This window comes from Neovison vison, chromosome 8, assembly GCF_020171115.1.
Source record: "Neovison vison isolate M4711 chromosome 8, ASM_NN_V1, whole genome shotgun sequence".
NCBI lineage: Eukaryota > Metazoa > Chordata > Mammalia > Carnivora > Mustelidae > Neogale > Neogale vison.
This window is the reverse complement of record NC_058098.1, coordinates 11,851,400-11,867,980: the sequence shown is the minus strand read 5'-3', so window position 1 is coordinate 11,867,980 and position 16,581 is coordinate 11,851,400. Positions and strand designations below refer to the sequence as shown.

The following is a 16,581-nucleotide window of genomic DNA, read 5'->3' as shown; positions in this document are numbered from 1 at the left end:
GGTTTGCACTGGGTCAAAGGAAGTGAATACATAGATGGAGGAATCTACTGAATAAGAATATTGGCTTCCCGGGGTGCCTGGGTGGCTTAGTGGGTTAAGCCTCTACCTTCGGCTCGGGTCATGATCCCAGGGTCCTGGGATCGAGCCCTGCATCAGGCTGTCTGCTCAGCAGGGAGCCTGCTTCCCCTGCTCTCTCTCTCTCTGCCAACTTGTGATCTCTGTCTGACAAATAAATAAATAAAATCTTTAAAAAAAAAAAAAAGAATATTGGCTTCCCTTATGATAGAAACGTTTTTCAGTTAAAGGAAAAGATAAGCAAGGAGAATACGGATAGTTTCAAACAAATCATTCTCCTCGGAAGTTTGTAGTTTCTGGCTGTAGAGGGATATGCTGTACAAGCACAGCATTAGCTATGGCATTAGCTGACCGCCCCTCCACTCAAGATGACCTTTCTACGCTAACCCCAGTGTTTCCACTCTAGTTCAGTCCCCTGTCATTATTATTTCCCCCTGAGAGATAGTTTTAGTTAATAGGAAGAGTGTAGAATCAGAATGATTTGAATCTGATTTTTATAACTATGTGTGATTTGGGGCAAGTTAGTTAATCTGAGTCTCCTTGTATGTAAAATGGTTATCATATGAAATGATATAAACTGTACAAACTATCTGCCATTGTGCTCTTCCCCCAATTTATATTTTTAAATTTTTTTTAAAGATTTTATTTGTTTATTTGACAGACAGAGATCATAAGTAGGCAGAGAGGCAGGCAGAGAGAGAGGGAGAAACAGGCTCCCCTGAGCAGAGAGCGGTGCAGGGCTCAATCCCAGGACCCATGGGATCATGACGAAGGCAGAGGCTTTTAACCCACTGAGCCACCCAGGCACTCCTAAATTTTTTTTTTATTAACATATAATGTATTATTCGTCCCACAGGTACAGGTCTGTGAATCATGAGGCTTAACTTCACAGCACTCGCCATAGGACATACCCTCCCTGATGTCCATAACCCCACCACCCTCTGCCCCGCCCCCACTGCAACCCTCAGTTTGTTTTGTGAGATTAAGAGTCTCTTATGGTTTCTGTCCCTCCTGATCCCATCTTGCCTTCCCCCAATTTTAAAAAATAAAAGTGCCCTAACACATCTTCACTTGTTCTTCTCAGCTCCATTCTGGAAATCATTGCCAGCCCAACGTTTATATATACTCCACTTTCTTTTTTCCTTTTTTTCTTTTTCTTTCTTTTTTTTTTTTTTAATATTTTATTTATTTATTTGACAGAGAGAGCTCACAGCAGGCAGAGAGAGGTGGGGGAAGCAGGCTCCCAGCTGAGCAGAGAGCCCTGATGTGGGGCTCCATCCCAGGACCCAGGATCATGACCTGAGCCAAAGGCAGAGGCTTTAACCCACTGAGCCAACCAGGCGCCCCTCATATACTCCATTTTCATTAAGTTTTCACTCATTTCAAAAATCCTTTAGTGCCTTCCTGTTGTACATTAAGTCATGAAACTCTACAGCAAACTATTTTTTTTTTCTTCTTCATAGAAAAATTGTATTTACAACTCCATCCAAAAGCATTTTTTAAAAGCAAACAATGTAACATGGAAGTTGAAAAAAATCTGTGCTCACCCAAACTGCCAAATCTAATAAATTATTAACAGAATACTTCATCAAAAATAAGGCAATAACCCAAGATATCCCATTAATGATTTTTCCACTTCCGTAACTAGGTAGAACTAACCTATCCAGTAGCAAATGATACTTCATTCCATTTCGGCATGTCTGAAATCCTTAAGGACAAAAGTGTTAAAATATGATCTTCGTTCTTCATTAGAATCTTTTAACACTTGGAAGGAAAATTATTTTTAAAGCACAAAGAGGTAAAGAGGTATAACCTTTCAGAAAGATACTCAGAGTTCAAAATTCAAGAATGCAATATTAATACACAATGGGCATAGGTGAATATATGCAATACAGTGATAGCAAATTAATTTATTTAGTACTTTTTCCATTCCATATCATCAGGAGGATTGATTTCAACTTTCCTTTTACCTACATCAGACCAGTTGGTACTCAAAACTGTACCACCAGACTCCATAAATGATTTGTTCATAGCACGTTTCACTTCATCAGAACCATCTGAATAGATCTGCTGGAATAGTTTGTTTAAAGCTGCATCTCCCTCCAACTTCTCATTTTTTTCTTCTTCTTTGATCTCACCAACCAATTTATCCCAATTTCTCGTATAATGAGATGATGATGGATATAAGTTCTTTACATCTGCTATGAACTGTTTTGGTTTAGGCACATCTCCTTGCCCCTCTAGCTTTTCCCATCTCACAGCCTCTGTCTTTTTCATTTTAATTTCAATCTTTGTTGAAAGTACTTTAAATGTGCTCTGTTCTGGTATTATAGGATGAAGAAGTCTCAGTTTCAAATTGTAATCCTCTCCAGAAGGAAGTATCACCAAAGCAGACAACTCTTTTTCTGAAAATTCCACATTTACATTATTCTTCTGAACATTCTTGATCATAAGTGTAATGATTACTTGAGATTCTGTTTGATACCAGTCATACTTGATTTTTGACTGATGAGTCCTCTGGGATGCAGACACCTCAGACTGTGATCTCTACAGCAAACTATTGAGGAACGTATATGATTAGATCTCAGCCTCCAGTTCCTCTGTTCTCAGGAGCTATGTGTTCTTCCTGTTTCTTTGCTCACTCTAGTTCTTGTATGAGATGGGTCTTCATTCTACTTTACCTTTCCAGTTCTATGTATCCTTCAAATTTAGCTAAAGACAGCCTCTTAGAAATTTTGGCCCACATGCAAATGTAGGCCAAGTGACTCTCTTAATAACTTCCTAGCAGTTAAGTTACTGTTTGTGATTCATTTGGCACCTCTACTCTAGAGAACAAACATGTGTCAGGGTTTCTTTTTGGATGCACATACTGTGGATTATGCAACTTTCCTGTGGGGTGCGGGGTAGCACTGTGCAATCAAACACCTTAATATTTCTTTTTTTAAAATGATTTTTTTAAAAATTTATTTATTAGAGTGTGTGAGAGAGAGAGAGCATATGAAGAGGGGAAGGGGGATAGTCAGAGGGAGAAGCGACTCCCTGCCGCTGGAGCAGGGAGCCCGGTGCTGGGTTTAGTGCCAGGATTCCAGGATCATGACCTGAGCCGAAGGCAGTGTCTGAACCAACTGAGCCACCCAGGTGCCCTGACATTAATATTTCTTAAGTAAAATAAGTTTATATACTAAGTTAAATACTTTATTTATAGCCTCAGGCACTTTGGCCAGGTTTTGCTGCAAAACGAGTTTGTCAAACTTTAAAACAACAACAACAAGGGGCACCGGGTGGCTCAGTTGACTCTTCATCTCAGCTCAGGTTGTGAGTTCAGGCCCAGCATTGGGCTTCATGCTGAGCTTGGGACCTACTTAAAAAAACAACAACACAGTAACTTTCAGTTTTAGACTTTTTGGATTTCAAAACTGCAGGAAAGGGATTATAGTCTGTAGCTGGCATCGAAGTTGTGTTTTGTCTTCCAGCTAATATGTAAGTAAGTTCCTTTGAGAGCCTGAATTTAATTAACCTTTGACAGATTCATTTTATTTAATTATTTATTTTAAAGATTTTATTTATTTGACAGATAACATAAGCAGGCAGAGTGGCAGGGAGAGGGAGAAGCAGGCTTCCCACTGAGCAGGGAGCCTGATGTGGGGCTCCATTCCAAGGCCCTGGGAATCATGACCTGAGTCAGAGGCAGCTGCTTAACTGAGTGAGCCACTCAGGCACCCCAACAGAGTCATTTTAAAAATACAACAAAAGGGGCGTCTTGGTGGCTTAAGCATCTGCTTTCAGCTCAGGTCATAATCCCAGGGTTCTGGGATAGAGCCTTGCGTCTGGCTCCCTGCTCAGCGGGGAGTCTAGCTCTCCCTCTGCCTCTGGGTTGTGTTTGCTCTCTCATTCTCTCTCTCAAATAAATAAAATCTTTTAAAAAAATAGAATTTTAGGGGCACCTGGGTGGCTCAGTGGGTTAAAGCCTCTGCCTTCGGCTCAGGTCATGATCCCAGGGTTCTGGGATCGAGCCCCGCATCGGGCTCTCTGCTCAGTGGGGAGCCTGCTTCCTCCTCTCTCTCTGCCTACTTCTCTGCCTACTTGTGATCTCTATCTGTCAAATAAATAAATAATTTAAAAAAATAGAATTTTAATAACTTTTTTTAATTCATCAAAATGACTTTTATTTGAATTTGAATAAACAGCGAATGGTAATTCATGGCTCTTGATTTTTGTCCACACGTGAAAAGGTTTATGAAACCAGTAAATGACATTTTGAAAAGGGTCTTCTGTCATAAATCCAGGATAGGCCTGTTTAGCACAATTCAGTACTATTCCTTCAGTACTTTATATATGGAATTTTCTTCTACTTCTATCCATTTCCCAGAGTTTATGGACCCATTCATAGTCTCCATATTTAGAATCAGAGGTTCCTTTCTGAAGAGATCTTAATTTTATGGTAAAACGTGGTCCAAGTTCTTGAATTCCCCCTTTCTTTTCACTCTTGAATATATACCTATGAAGTCTGAAGAAGATACAGTCCCGTTGATTGTGGAATGTGGCAACTTCCCTCCTTATAAACTGCAGATTATGGGGAAAGAGAGATGCAAACATACGTCCAACAGAATGACCCAGCCTCGTTGTAATGTTATTCAAAATTATTTCAGGTATGTGTCCTGTAGGGTCCTTGCCTCTTCTTTTAATTTCTTTCTTTCTTTTTTTTTAATTTATTTGACACACAGAGAGACAGTGACAGAGGGAACACAAGCAGGGGGAGTGGCAGAGGGAGAAGCAGGCCTCCTGCTGAGGAGGGAACTGGATGCGGGGCTCCATCCCAGGACTCGAGGATCATGACCTGAGCTGAAGGCAGACGCCTAACAACTGGGCCACCCAGGCGCCCCCTTCCCTTAATTTCTTTACGCAAACGAACACTGCTCATTTTAAAATGAGCAGTTGGGCCATTTGGCAGGTGATTTAGAATTAATCCATTTGGTGTTTTACAATCTTCATTAATAACCATCAGATTTGTGAAGTCTCTTGAAATGCGCTGTGGAATAATTTTTTTTCAGAGCCAGTCCTCTTCTGTAATAAACATGTGAGTTTGGTAAAACTGGAGAGCTGTTCACAGAGTCGTACTGTTCTCCCGTGAGGTCTGTCTGATGATGCGACGAGAATCTTGGAAGTTTGGCTGTTGAAATAAGAAGCAGATTCATCTGTAGCTTCATCCTAAGCAACCTCTTCATCATTAGGGTCTACTACAGTTTCATCGTACGCGCTCTGGTTGTCAGTGGTCTTTGGTATAGGCTTTGTGGAGAGCTTCTCTTTCTTTCTTTTTTTTTTTTTAAGATTTCTTTATTTGACAAACATTGAGAGAGGGAACACAAGCAGGGAGAATGGGAGAGGGAGAAGCAGGCTCTTTGTAGAGCAGAGAGCCTGATGTGGGGCTGGATCCAGGACCCTGGGATCATGACCTGAGCTGAAGGCAGACGCTTAACGACTGAGCCACGGGCACCCCTTTTCTCTCTTAAGTTTTTTCTTTTCTTTTCTTTTTTTTTTTTTTTTAAAGATTTTATTTATTTATTTGACAGAGAGAAATCACAAGTAGATGAAGAGGCAGGCAGAGAGAGAGAGAGGGAAGCAGGCTCCCTGCTGAGCAGAGAGCCCGATGCGGGACTTGATCCCAGGACCCTGAGATCATGACCTGAGCCGAAGGCAGCGGCTTAACCCACTGAGCCACCCAGGCGCCCTTAAGTTTTTTCTTAATTGCCAACTTTTTCTTACATTGCTGCTGTCTCCACCGTGTGAACATTGAATGTAGCCGTTGTTTGTTCTTAATTTCTGAAATGCTGAAGCCTGGGGGGAAGGCGGCCACTTTTGGGGGTTGAACCCCGCTTTCTGTCACTCCATCCTCAGCAACTATAGCCTCCTGAGGTTCCAGTGGTCGCTTTCCGTTTCAGGTCTGTCTTTCCTCGGCTGCTGCTCTTATCCCTGGGGGCCTTCGCCATGGTGTTTGCTTCCTTAATAACTTTCTCATTGCAAATGTCACACATATAGTAGTTGTAAGATATTAGGAGAATCTAGTAGAATATGAAAAGAACAAAAATGTCCAGTGTTCATCACATCGACTTTACTGCTGTTTACATTTTGGAGTTTAGTTTTAGTTTTTCCATGTATTGGGGTATATATAAATTTAAGAATTTATTTATTTATTTAAAGATTTTATTTATTTATTTGACAGACAGAGATCACAAGTAGGCAGAGAGGCAGGCAGAGAGAGAGGAAGGGAAGCAGGCTCCCTGCTGAGCGGAGAGCCCAGTGTAGGGGCTCAATCCAGGACCCTGGGATCGTCACCTGAGCTGAAGGCGGAGGCCTTAACCCACTGAGCCACCCAGGCGCCCCTAAGAATTTATTTTAAGTAACCTCTGTACCCACTGTGGGACTTGAACTTAAAACTCCCAAGATCAAGAGTGGCATATTCTACCAACTGAACCTGCCAGGTGCCCTTAAATTTTTTTCACATAATTTGAATTGTGGTGTATTTGACCTTTTCCCACTTAGTTTTATTACATTTTACAAAAATTATTACATACTTAATCTTTTTCTTGTCATAGAAACCCTAAATTAAGTTTGGTGCATGGATGTCCTGAGAAGACTACATTTCCCTGGGTTCCCTGGAAGCCAGTGCAGTTTTAGGGGCACCTGGGTGGCTCAGTAGGTTAAGCCTCCCTCGGACTCCTGATTTCAGTTCAGGTTATGATCTCAGGGTCATAAGATCAAGCCCTATTTGGGCTTGTGCTGGGCGTGGTGCATGCTTAAGATTCTCTCTCTCCTATCTCCCGTTCTCCACCTCTCTTCGCCCCCCCCCCCCAAAAAAAGTAGTACAGGTTTAAAAAGTAGCTTTATTGAAATATAACTTACTGTGAATTCATCTTAGTGTACTTTTTGGTGACTGTCATTAATTTTACACAGTTGTGCATCTATCACCATACTCACATTACGGTTTTAGAACATTTTTATTGCCCTAGAAAGTTCTGTTGTTTTGCATTTAATTTTATCTACTCACCAAGAACTCAGAGATCATGACGTCCTATTTTATAGCGTTCTCAAGTTTTTTTTATTTATGGGAAATGATGTGTGCCCACACTCTTGTAATTTGTAATATATACATATGCGCTATTTCTTCTGTGTGTTTCTTAGCTTTATGATATTACTTAAGTGTATATAAGCCATATATATAGCTTATAATTTGTAATATATTCGATGTAAATTTTTTTTAAGATGTAAACTTTTTTGGTTGGTGGCAGTGTATTCTATGATTTATGTTTGGTGTTGTTTAAGCTTTGAATATTTAAAAAGTAGTTGCTGCTTTATTGAGATTTAAAGATACAATTGACATATTACCATTAGATTTGGGTGTACAACATAATAATATATGTATATATATTGTGAAATGATTACAGTAAGTCTAGTTTACATCCATCTCTACACATACTTACAGATTTTTTTTTTAATCCAATGTATTTATTTAATATATTCATCACAAGGGCTCAACCAGAGACTTAATTTAAAAAACAGAAACAAAACAAAAATGACACCACAGCTGAAGATACACAGTCCTAGATAGAAATGAAGAAAAAGACAGACTGTCTAAGGAGAAAATAAAAAGACAACACAAGGACAGAGGCTGGACAGTCAGGGATCTTGGTTGGAGACCTGCTTTGAGTAGGTTTCTTGTAGATACTTCTTAAAGGCTGTGGGGTTTTTCCAGAGCTCGGCAGCGTGTGTGTTCAAAGGACTATCAATGTTTGGTTCTCCTAGCAGGCTCTGGATGGACAGCAGGATGGTCCTGACATCATACAGGGCTGACCACTTGTCCTTCAGGATGTCCAGGCAGATGTTCCCCTGGGTGTCCACGTTGGGGTGGTAGCAGGGTGTGAGGAATTTCACTGTGGGCGCATTGTAGGGGTAGCCACTGGGGAACTCCAAGGAGAGCTTATACTGCAGGTCTTCATACACTGTGCCAGCTGCTCCATGGATGGTCCCCACCCATTTGAAAAGGTTGTCTGATTCAGGGAAGGCAGAAATTCCTTTGTCACCGGACATCATGAGGGTCATCAGCTCCTGCTGTAGCCTCTTGCCCACGGGTCCACGGGCGGCGCCCCCGCTGTGCTCGGCTTCTTTGCGGGCGGCGGCGACGCTGGTGGTAGCTGGGTCGCAGTTCTGGGAGGCCATCCTGGCGGTGCGAGGAGGGAGACAGGAACTCGGAGGGCACGACTGCAACTCCAGATTTTTTTTAAAAGATTTTATTTATTTATTTGACAGAGAAATCACAAGTAGGCAGAGAGGCAGGCAGAGCGAGCAGGGAGCAGGCTCCCTGCTGAGCAGAGAGCCCCATGTTGGGGGTCAGTCCCAGGATCCTGAGATCATGACCTGAGTCGAAGGTAGAGGCTTAACCCACTGAGCCACCCAGGCTCCCAGATTTTCTTTCTTTTTTTTTTTTTTGGTCATCAGAACAACTTTTTTTTTTTTTTTAAAGTAGGTATTACACCCAACATGGGGCTTGAAATCAAGACCCGAGATCAAGAGTCACATGGTCTATCGACTGAGTCAGCTAGGTGCCCTGTAATACAGTATAATTTTTGTTTGTTTGTTTATTTTTAGTAATCCTTATACCCAGAGTGGGACTTGAACTCACAAGCCCAAAATCAAGAGTTGCGTCCTCCCCTGACTGAGCCAGCCAGGTGTCCCCCTGTATTACTAACTATAGTCACTATGCTGTACATTATATCCTCATGGCTTACCTCCTTTTTTTTTTTTTTTTTAAGATTTTATTTATTTATTTGACAGAGATCACAAGTAGGCAGAGAGAGAGGAGGAAGCAGGCTCCCTGCTGAGCAGAGAGCCCGATACGGGACTCCATCCCAGGACCCTGAGATCATGACCTGAGCCGAAGGCAGCGGCTTAACCCACTGAGCCACCCAGGCGCCCGGCTTACCTCCTTTTAACTGAAATTTTGTACCTTTTGATCCCGTTCACCCATTTCATGCACCTCTAACCCCCCACCACTTGGATCTCTGTGTCTTTGAGTGTGGTGTGTCTTTTTGTTGTTTTTGGTTTTGTTTTAATTTTAAATTCTACATATAAGTGAGTTCATATGGTATTTGTCTTTCTCTGACTTACTTCACTTAGCATAATAACCTCAAGGTCAGTAGAGCATGTGACTCTTGATCTCTGGGGTTTGTGAGTTCAAGCTCCATATTGGACATGGAGTCTACTTTAAAAAAAAAAGTCCATCCATTTTGTCACAAGTGGCAGGATTTCCCTTTTTATGGCTGAATAATGTTCCACTGTATACACATATCCCATTTTCTTTTATCCATTTATCCACTGGTGAACATGTTATAAAGATTATTTCCATGTCTGGGCTGTTGTAAATAATGTTGTGGTGAACATATGGGTATAGATATCTTTCCCCCCCCCCAATAAAACCTTAGTTTATAACAGAATTCTGGGTTGATTCACTATATCTTCTGACCTCTGTTCCTTGTGATAAGCCTACAGCCAGTTTCCTCTTTTTTTTTTTTTTTTAACTTAGAATTTATTATTTGTTTCATGGGTACAGATATCTTTTTGAGTTTGTGCTTCATTTCCTTTGGATAAATACCCAGAAATGCAATTTTTTCTTTTTTTAAGATTTTATTTATTTATTTATTTTGTTTTTCAAGATTTATTTGAGAGCGAACGAGCAAGAGCACAAGCAGGCGGAGCTGCAGTAGGAGAGATAGAAGCGGGCTCCCCACTGAGCTGGGAGCCTGATGCAGGGCTTGATCTCAGGACCTTGCCCAAAGGTCCTGAGCCACCCAGGCACCCCAAGATTTTATGTATTTATTTGAGAGGAAGAAAGCGTGTGTGCGGGGACAGGACTTGGGGGGATGGGAAGGCAGAGGTGGAGGGAGAGGAACAAGCATAGCCCAGCCGAGTGCAGAGCTGGAGGCAGGGCTGGACCCCATGACCCTGAGATGAGGACCCAGGCCTGAGTCGAAACCAAGAGTCCAACACTCAGCCACTTGAGCCACCCAGGCACCGCCAGAAATGGAATTTCTGGATCATGTGGTAGTTCTTTTTTTTTTTTTGAGGAACCTCCACACAGATTTCCATAGTGACTGCACTAGTTTGCCACCAACAGTGCACAAGGGTTCCCTTCTCTGCATATCCCTGACAGTACTCGTTATTTATCTTTTTGATGACAGCCACTCTAACTGGAATGAGGTGAAGTCTCATTGTGGTTTTGATTTGCATTTCCCTGATGGTTAGTGATGTGGAGAACCTTTTCATGTACCTGTTGGCCATCTGTATGTCTCTGGAAGATGTTCAAATCCTCTGCCCATTTTTAACTCATATATATATGTTATATATATATATACATAATATATATAATTTTTATGTACTTTTTTGCTTTTTGAGTTGTGTAGGTTGTTTTCTTTTTAAAAGATTTTATTTATTTGTTAGAGAAAGGGAGCACAGGCAGACAGAGTTGGCAGGCAGAGGGAGAAGCAAGCCTCCCTGCTGAGCCCAAGGTGGGACTGGACTTTGGGATCATGACCTGAACTGAAGGTAGCCGCTGAACCCACTGAGCCACCCAGGCACTCCTCTGCAGAAGCTTGATGTAGTCCCACTTGCTTATCTTTGGTTTTGGTTTTGAAAGTTGATTTTTTTTTTTTTAAGATTTATTTATTTATTTATTTGACAGAGAGAGAGAGAGAGAGATAGATCACAAGTAGGCAGAGAGGCAGGCAGCGAGAGAGAGGAAGGGAAGCAGGCTCCCTGCTGAAGCAGATAGCCCAATGTGGGACTCGATCCCAGGACCCTGAGATCATGACCTGAGCCGAAGGCAGCGGCTTAACCCACTGAGCCACCCAGGCGCCCCTGAAAGTTGATTTTTAATCATAATCACAGCCATCATCTTCTGAATCCCAGAATTCTCTCCCTAGGTATAAATTCTCAGCATCTGGTTTGTTGTCAGTCCTGTGATTGCATGTTGTACATCAAGAAATTCATTCTGGTTTCTTTAATCTCAGAACTCTTTATGGGATCCTTATTTACTGCTTAAAATGGTCATTTCTCATGGTGGGCCTTACAAAAAAAAGTTCCTAGTGAGTCTTTTATTTAAACCCCTCATTGGCCCTTTTTTTAAGCATTAAATCTGATAAACTTTATGATGACTTTGATCAATTCTTCACCTTTGTTTTTCTGTGCCTCTTCTTGACTTTGTGGTATGTTTTTTCTTCTTCATCTCAAAATTAGCTCACTATTGTCTCAGAAAAGTCCATCTTATCTTCTGGAACCTTGCCTCAGCTGAGTTAGGCTTATAGCCCATACCTTAAAACATAACAAATGGATGACTTTCAGAGAGGGGAGAACCCACTGTATAAAAGTATTCTGTTATGTAAATCATTGTTTCCCAATGTGACCAATTTACCAAAGCTCACTTTCTGTTTTAGGTTCTATGGCAATGGAGCTCAGCGATGCAAATTTGCAAACACTAACAGAATACTTAAAGAAAACTCTTGATCCTGATCCTGCCATCAGACGTCCAGGTAAAGAGAATATTGTTTTGTGGTTTGATTTATTCTTTAACGGGTGATGAAAACCTTTGCATAATCTATCTGTATTTATAAAGTGAAAAAAAGATTTAACACTTGATTCTTGGGCATAGTTTCTTGTTCATTCTCTGCTTGTAAAGTGTGGGCTTGGCTGCTTACAGCTGCTATAACATATGGTGATGTGGTGTATTTTTGGTTTGGTTTTGTTTTTTAAGTAAAATAGATTTTGTTTGGCATCTTCTGGGATTAAAAATTACTAGTATGTCTCAAATACTTTGTTCCTTCACCTTTCTGAAAATCCTCACACCTGCCTGTTCTAGAGATACAATAATTAGGACATAGAGATGAGAATTAATTGCCTAAAAAGTGATTAAATGAATTAAACCAGGTAATGAGATGCTGTCTCTTAATCCCCATGTTGGGTTTGATTTAATTAATACATTTTAAGACCTAGGGTTCCTCCCTCCTATATTTGACCAGTTTCTGTTAGAAACTTAGTGGTAGGTTAGAATTGTAAGCTCAGATGTCCACAGGACTCAAATGTGAAGGTAAAAATGAGGGAGGCAGGTGAAGTGACGATTGGTAATTTCATGTGATTTATATGATAGCTTTAGGGGATTCAAACCACTTTTGCAAAATCCGATTTCCAGCTCTATTTGAAAAATAAGACATTTCTGTGAAATGTCCCCATTTTTAAGTGATAGCATCTAACTTCAAAAAATTTGAAATACCATGCAAGCCAAGCAAACTCCTTCTGAGGGCGGGATGTGTCTTGTGGGTGGGTAGTCAGTTGATGATTCTTTTTTTTTTTTTTTTTTTTAAAGATTTTATTTATTTATTTGACAGACAGAGATCACAAGTAGGCAGAGAGGCAGGCAGAGAGAGAGGAGGAAGCAGGCTCCTGCTGAGCAGAGAGCCCGATGCGGGGCTCAATCCCAGGACCCTGAGATCATGACCTGAGCGGAAGGCAGTGGCTCAACCCACTGAGCCACCCAGGCGCCCCATTTGATGATTCTTGATGTGAGCCATCAGGTGTGAGCAGGTATTGACCTGCTTCTTCAGAACTAACCAATGTGCGTGCTCACAGAGAGGATTTAGAATGCCTCCACAAAGACACAAGTGAATGTGTGTGTGTTGCAATTACATATTATATATAATAAATAGAACTGTAAACATGTTAATGCATCCATTCTATTCTAGAACAGTGTTTGTGATATCTGAGAGGGAGAATTGTGGCTTTTCCCATTAGTGCTTAAAAAGGTAACGTGTTCTTGGAGGAAGGGAAATTAATAGCTCTAATCTTCTTAGACTTTCCCAGAAAGCTTCTGCAAACCCTGTCTATTAAAATTATTTTTAATAATTTTGTCTTTTTTTTTTTAATAATTTTGTCTTTGTAAGGCGAGGGTGTTACTATTATGCGAATTCAGGACAGAGTGTGGGAATAAATTGATGTTTCTGGATTGAGTTACGAACATAGCATTTCTCAGGGATTGGTACTAGACTGACTCAATGTTTCTAGAAAATGATCTGGAAGTTGAAATATGTAGTAGATCCAGCTTACAGACACCGCTGTGCTCTCTTGGTTATTGAGATGAGACTGGTCCAAATGAACTGGAAAACATTTTGAGTCTCCTTGAATGTACAGAAACATGTCTGTATGAATATTCTGAGCAAGTTGAAGGAAATGAACACAGAAAGAAATAATTCAACTTAAACGCATGAGATTTCTTTCAGGATATTGATTACAATTTAAGAAAGAGACTTGGCATACTACATGGGCTTTCCCCCAGATCATGGATCTAGTGTGTTGCCCTGTATGCAGTGTTGATCACTAAGAGGAGACAACCAAAACCTTCCAGACTCCTACAAAACCATAGTGTGTCCCCTCCTGGAAAGTATTTTTAAGTTTAGCACTCCTCATCTTTTAGGAAAGACACGATGGACACAAAGCAGGGAAGATTTAAGGATGGAAGTCAAACTCTTGGGATTCAGTTCAGAAAGAAGAGAGATATTAAGTCATAATACTGTAGAAAATAATAGATGCTAATGGCAGACCTTTTCAGTGAAGTTTATGAAGAAGAAACGCTATAAACCTTCACTTGTGTGATCAGTAAACCTTGGAGAGGTTTTGTTTTGTTTTTTGTTTTTTGTTTTTTGCTTTTTAAGATTTTGTTTAGGGATGCCTGAGTGGTTCAGTTAAGCCTCTGCCTTTGGCATAGGTCATGATCGCAGGGTACTGGGATCAGGTGCCACATCAGCCTCCTTGCTCAGCAGGGGAACCTATTTCTCTGTCTACTTACAGCTCCCCTACTTGTGTGCTCATTCACTTTCTCTCTCTCTCTCTGACAAATAAATAAAATCTTAAAGAAATAATTAAGATCTCATGCACACATGCCCAGGGAGAGGAAGAAGCACACATGCCCAGGGAGAGGAAGAAGCAGACTCCCAGAGAGCAGGGAGTCTGGTGCGGGGCTTTGTTTTAGAGGGAACGTGTGCACAGGTGCCGGGTGGAGGGGCAGAGAATCAAGAGTCAGGCACTTAACTGACTGAGCCACCCAGGCACCCCTAAACCTGGGAGATTTCTTATCTCTAAGTGTGGTAGGATTTGAAAATATGTGGGTAAAATCTTTGAATAGTAACTTTTGCTCATACTGGAAATGTTTAGTTTGAGACAAAAACTGGGAGGCTAGTGTGATAGAAGAAGGACTGGACTAAAACTTTTTCAGTGATGAAATCTAGCTGTGCCATCTTTAGACAAGTTACCTAATGTAGGGACCTTGTTTGTTTATTTGTTTGTTTATAGATCTTATTTATTCGACAGAGCACAAGCCTGGAGAAGCTGCAGAGGGAGAGGGAGAAGCAGGTTCTTCACTGAGTAGGAAGTCTGATTTGGGGCTTAATCAGGACCCTGGGATCATGCCCTGAGCTGGAGGCAGATATTTAACTGAGCCACCCAGGCACCCCGATTTCTTGATTTTTTAATCACAGATCTACAAAGATATAAAATGGAAAAACTTGGTTATAATGTCAGATCTTCTAACATAGAAATTCTTTTACAGCTGAGAAGTTTCTTGAATCTGTAGAAGGAAATCAGAACTACCCACTGTTGCTTTTAACATTGCTGGAAAAGTCCCAGGATAATGTTATCAAAGTTTGTGCCTCGGTAACATTCAAGAACTACATTAAAAGAAACTGGAGAATTGTGAGTATTTTGTGAACGCATGGTCTAACAACCTGCATTTTTATAAGATTTATATGCAGTGCTCCTGAAAGATTCAGATACAGATTAAAGATAAAATTAAGTAGAACCTCCTCACCAAAATAAGTAGATGTAGATCAAATCCAAAAAGATGTAAAAAGAATTACACACCATGACCAAGTGGGATATATCCCAGGAATGCAAGGTGTGTTCAGCATTCAGAAATCAGTTAATGTAAGACTGTTATAAACGGACAAAAGAAAAATCACATGATCATATCAATAGATAGAGAAAAGGCATTTAACAAGATCCTGCACCCATCCTGATAAAACTGTCAGTAAACTGGGAGTAGAACTTTCTTAACTTGATAAAGACGATCTACGAACAGCCTAGAGCTAATAACCTATTTAATGGTGAGAAAGTTGGAGCTTTTCCATTAAGATGCGGTACAAAGCAAGGATGTGTCCCCTCTTGTCACTCCTTGTCAACATTGTATTGGATGATGTAATTGTCCTTGCTGATGGAATAACAAGAGGAAGTAAAAAGTGCTACTGATGGGGAAGGAAAACCTAAAACTATCTTTGTTCACAGATGACAGGATTGTCTATATAGGAATTCCGAAAGACTTGGTAAAAATTAAATAGGATGCTTTTTCAAAGTTCCTGTTGTTTTATTTGAGTTCATACAGATTACTTGAACTTCCTAACCCAGGTTGCTAGTGCTTGAGACTTGGTTTTTGCTTCCATTGTGGTTAGATGTAAACGTTAGCTCATTGTCAAAGAAAGAGACATTGTGGGAAAACACACCTTACTGAATAATTGAAGCAGTTTCTATTGTGGATGGGAAGAAAATTAAATACAGTAGAAAAACCTCATTAAATATATTAAAAATTTGTAGAATGCAAAATAATTTAGATTTGTTGGAGTTTTTGATAAGGGATATAGAAATATATTCTAATTTTAAGGTGAACTCCATTGTACTGCAAGGTTTTTTTTTGTTTGTTTGTTTTTTGTTTTTTTAGGATTTTATTTATTTGAGAGAGAGAGCACACAAGCAGGGGGAAGGGCAGGCAGAGGGAGATTAGAGAAGCAGACTCCCCTTTGAGCAGGGAGTTGGATGTAGGGCTCCATCTCAGAGCCCTGGGATCATGATCTGAGCCAAAGGCAGCTACTTAACCAACCCAGGCGCCCCTGTACTGTAAGTTTAATGACGGTATAAAATTAGGAATTAAGAAATTAAGGTATTTTCCCTATCTTAGCTCAGGGGTTCTTTTTTTTTTTTTTTTAAGATATCATTTATTTATTTGACAGAGAGATCTTAAGTAGGCAGAGAGGGGGAAGCAGGCTCCGCACTGAGCAGAGAGCCTGATGCGGGGCTCGATTCCAGGAACCTGGGATCATGACCTGAGCGGAAGGCAGAGGCTTTAACCCACTGAGCCACCCAGGCACCCCTAGCTCAGGGGTTCTTAATGGGGGGTAATTTTGCCCACAGAAATCTTAGACATTTTGGTTGTCACAGGTGTGGGGAGGGAGTGTTACTGCCATCTAGTGGGTAGAAACGAGGGATGCTGCTAATAATCATCTTACAGTGTACGAAACCATTTTCATAACAAAGATTTGGGCCCAGAATGCCAGTAATGCTGAGGCCGAGGAAACCCTGGCTTAGGATAAAGAAAAAAAATGTCAGTTGTTTTGAAGTGATAGCAATAATGAAATTTAGAAA

At 40.7% G+C, this 16,581-nt stretch overlaps 3 protein-coding genes across 3 annotated transcripts in view; 1 reads left to right on the top strand and 2 right to left on the bottom strand.

The window, feature by feature from the left end:
- The window catches only part of CSE1L (chromosome segregation 1 like), a 52,145-nt gene that overhangs the window by 8,370 nt on the left and 27,194 nt on the right, over window positions 1-16,581 (top strand). Inside the window, exons 2-3 of the mRNA XM_044262876.1 lie at window positions 11,559-11,654; window positions 14,720-14,862. Coding sequence (XP_044118811.1) covers window positions 11,564-11,654; window positions 14,720-14,862 — 234 coding nt within the window. The 5' untranslated portion in view covers window positions 11,559-11,563. The remainder of the gene's footprint in view (window positions 1-11,558; window positions 11,655-14,719; window positions 14,863-16,581) is intronic.
- Window positions 1,953-7,138, bottom strand: LOC122915856 (protein SGT1 homolog). The gene is made up of 2 exons (XM_044262580.1): window positions 7,121-7,138; window positions 1,953-2,622 (listed from the first exon to the last, which is right to left on the bottom strand). The coding sequence occupies exons 1-2, from the start codon at window positions 7,136-7,138 to the stop codon at window positions 1,990-1,992; spliced, it is 651 nt and encodes a 216-aa protein (XP_044118515.1). The 3' UTR covers window positions 1,953-1,989.
- LOC122915997 (ubiquitin-conjugating enzyme E2 C-like) lies at window positions 7,569-8,304 on the bottom strand. Its single transcript, XM_044262877.1, has one exon. It carries the CDS (start codon window positions 8,287-8,289, stop codon window positions 7,750-7,752), a length of 540 nt encoding a protein of 179 aa, XP_044118812.1. The 5' UTR covers window positions 8,290-8,304; the 3' UTR covers window positions 7,569-7,749.

What these genes read in the sequence shown, in the direction of transcription:
- LOC122915997 (XM_044262877.1), bottom strand. Translation starts at nt 8,289, where the DNA reads ATGGCCTCCCAGAACTGCGACCCAGCTACCACCAGCGTCGCCGCCGCC.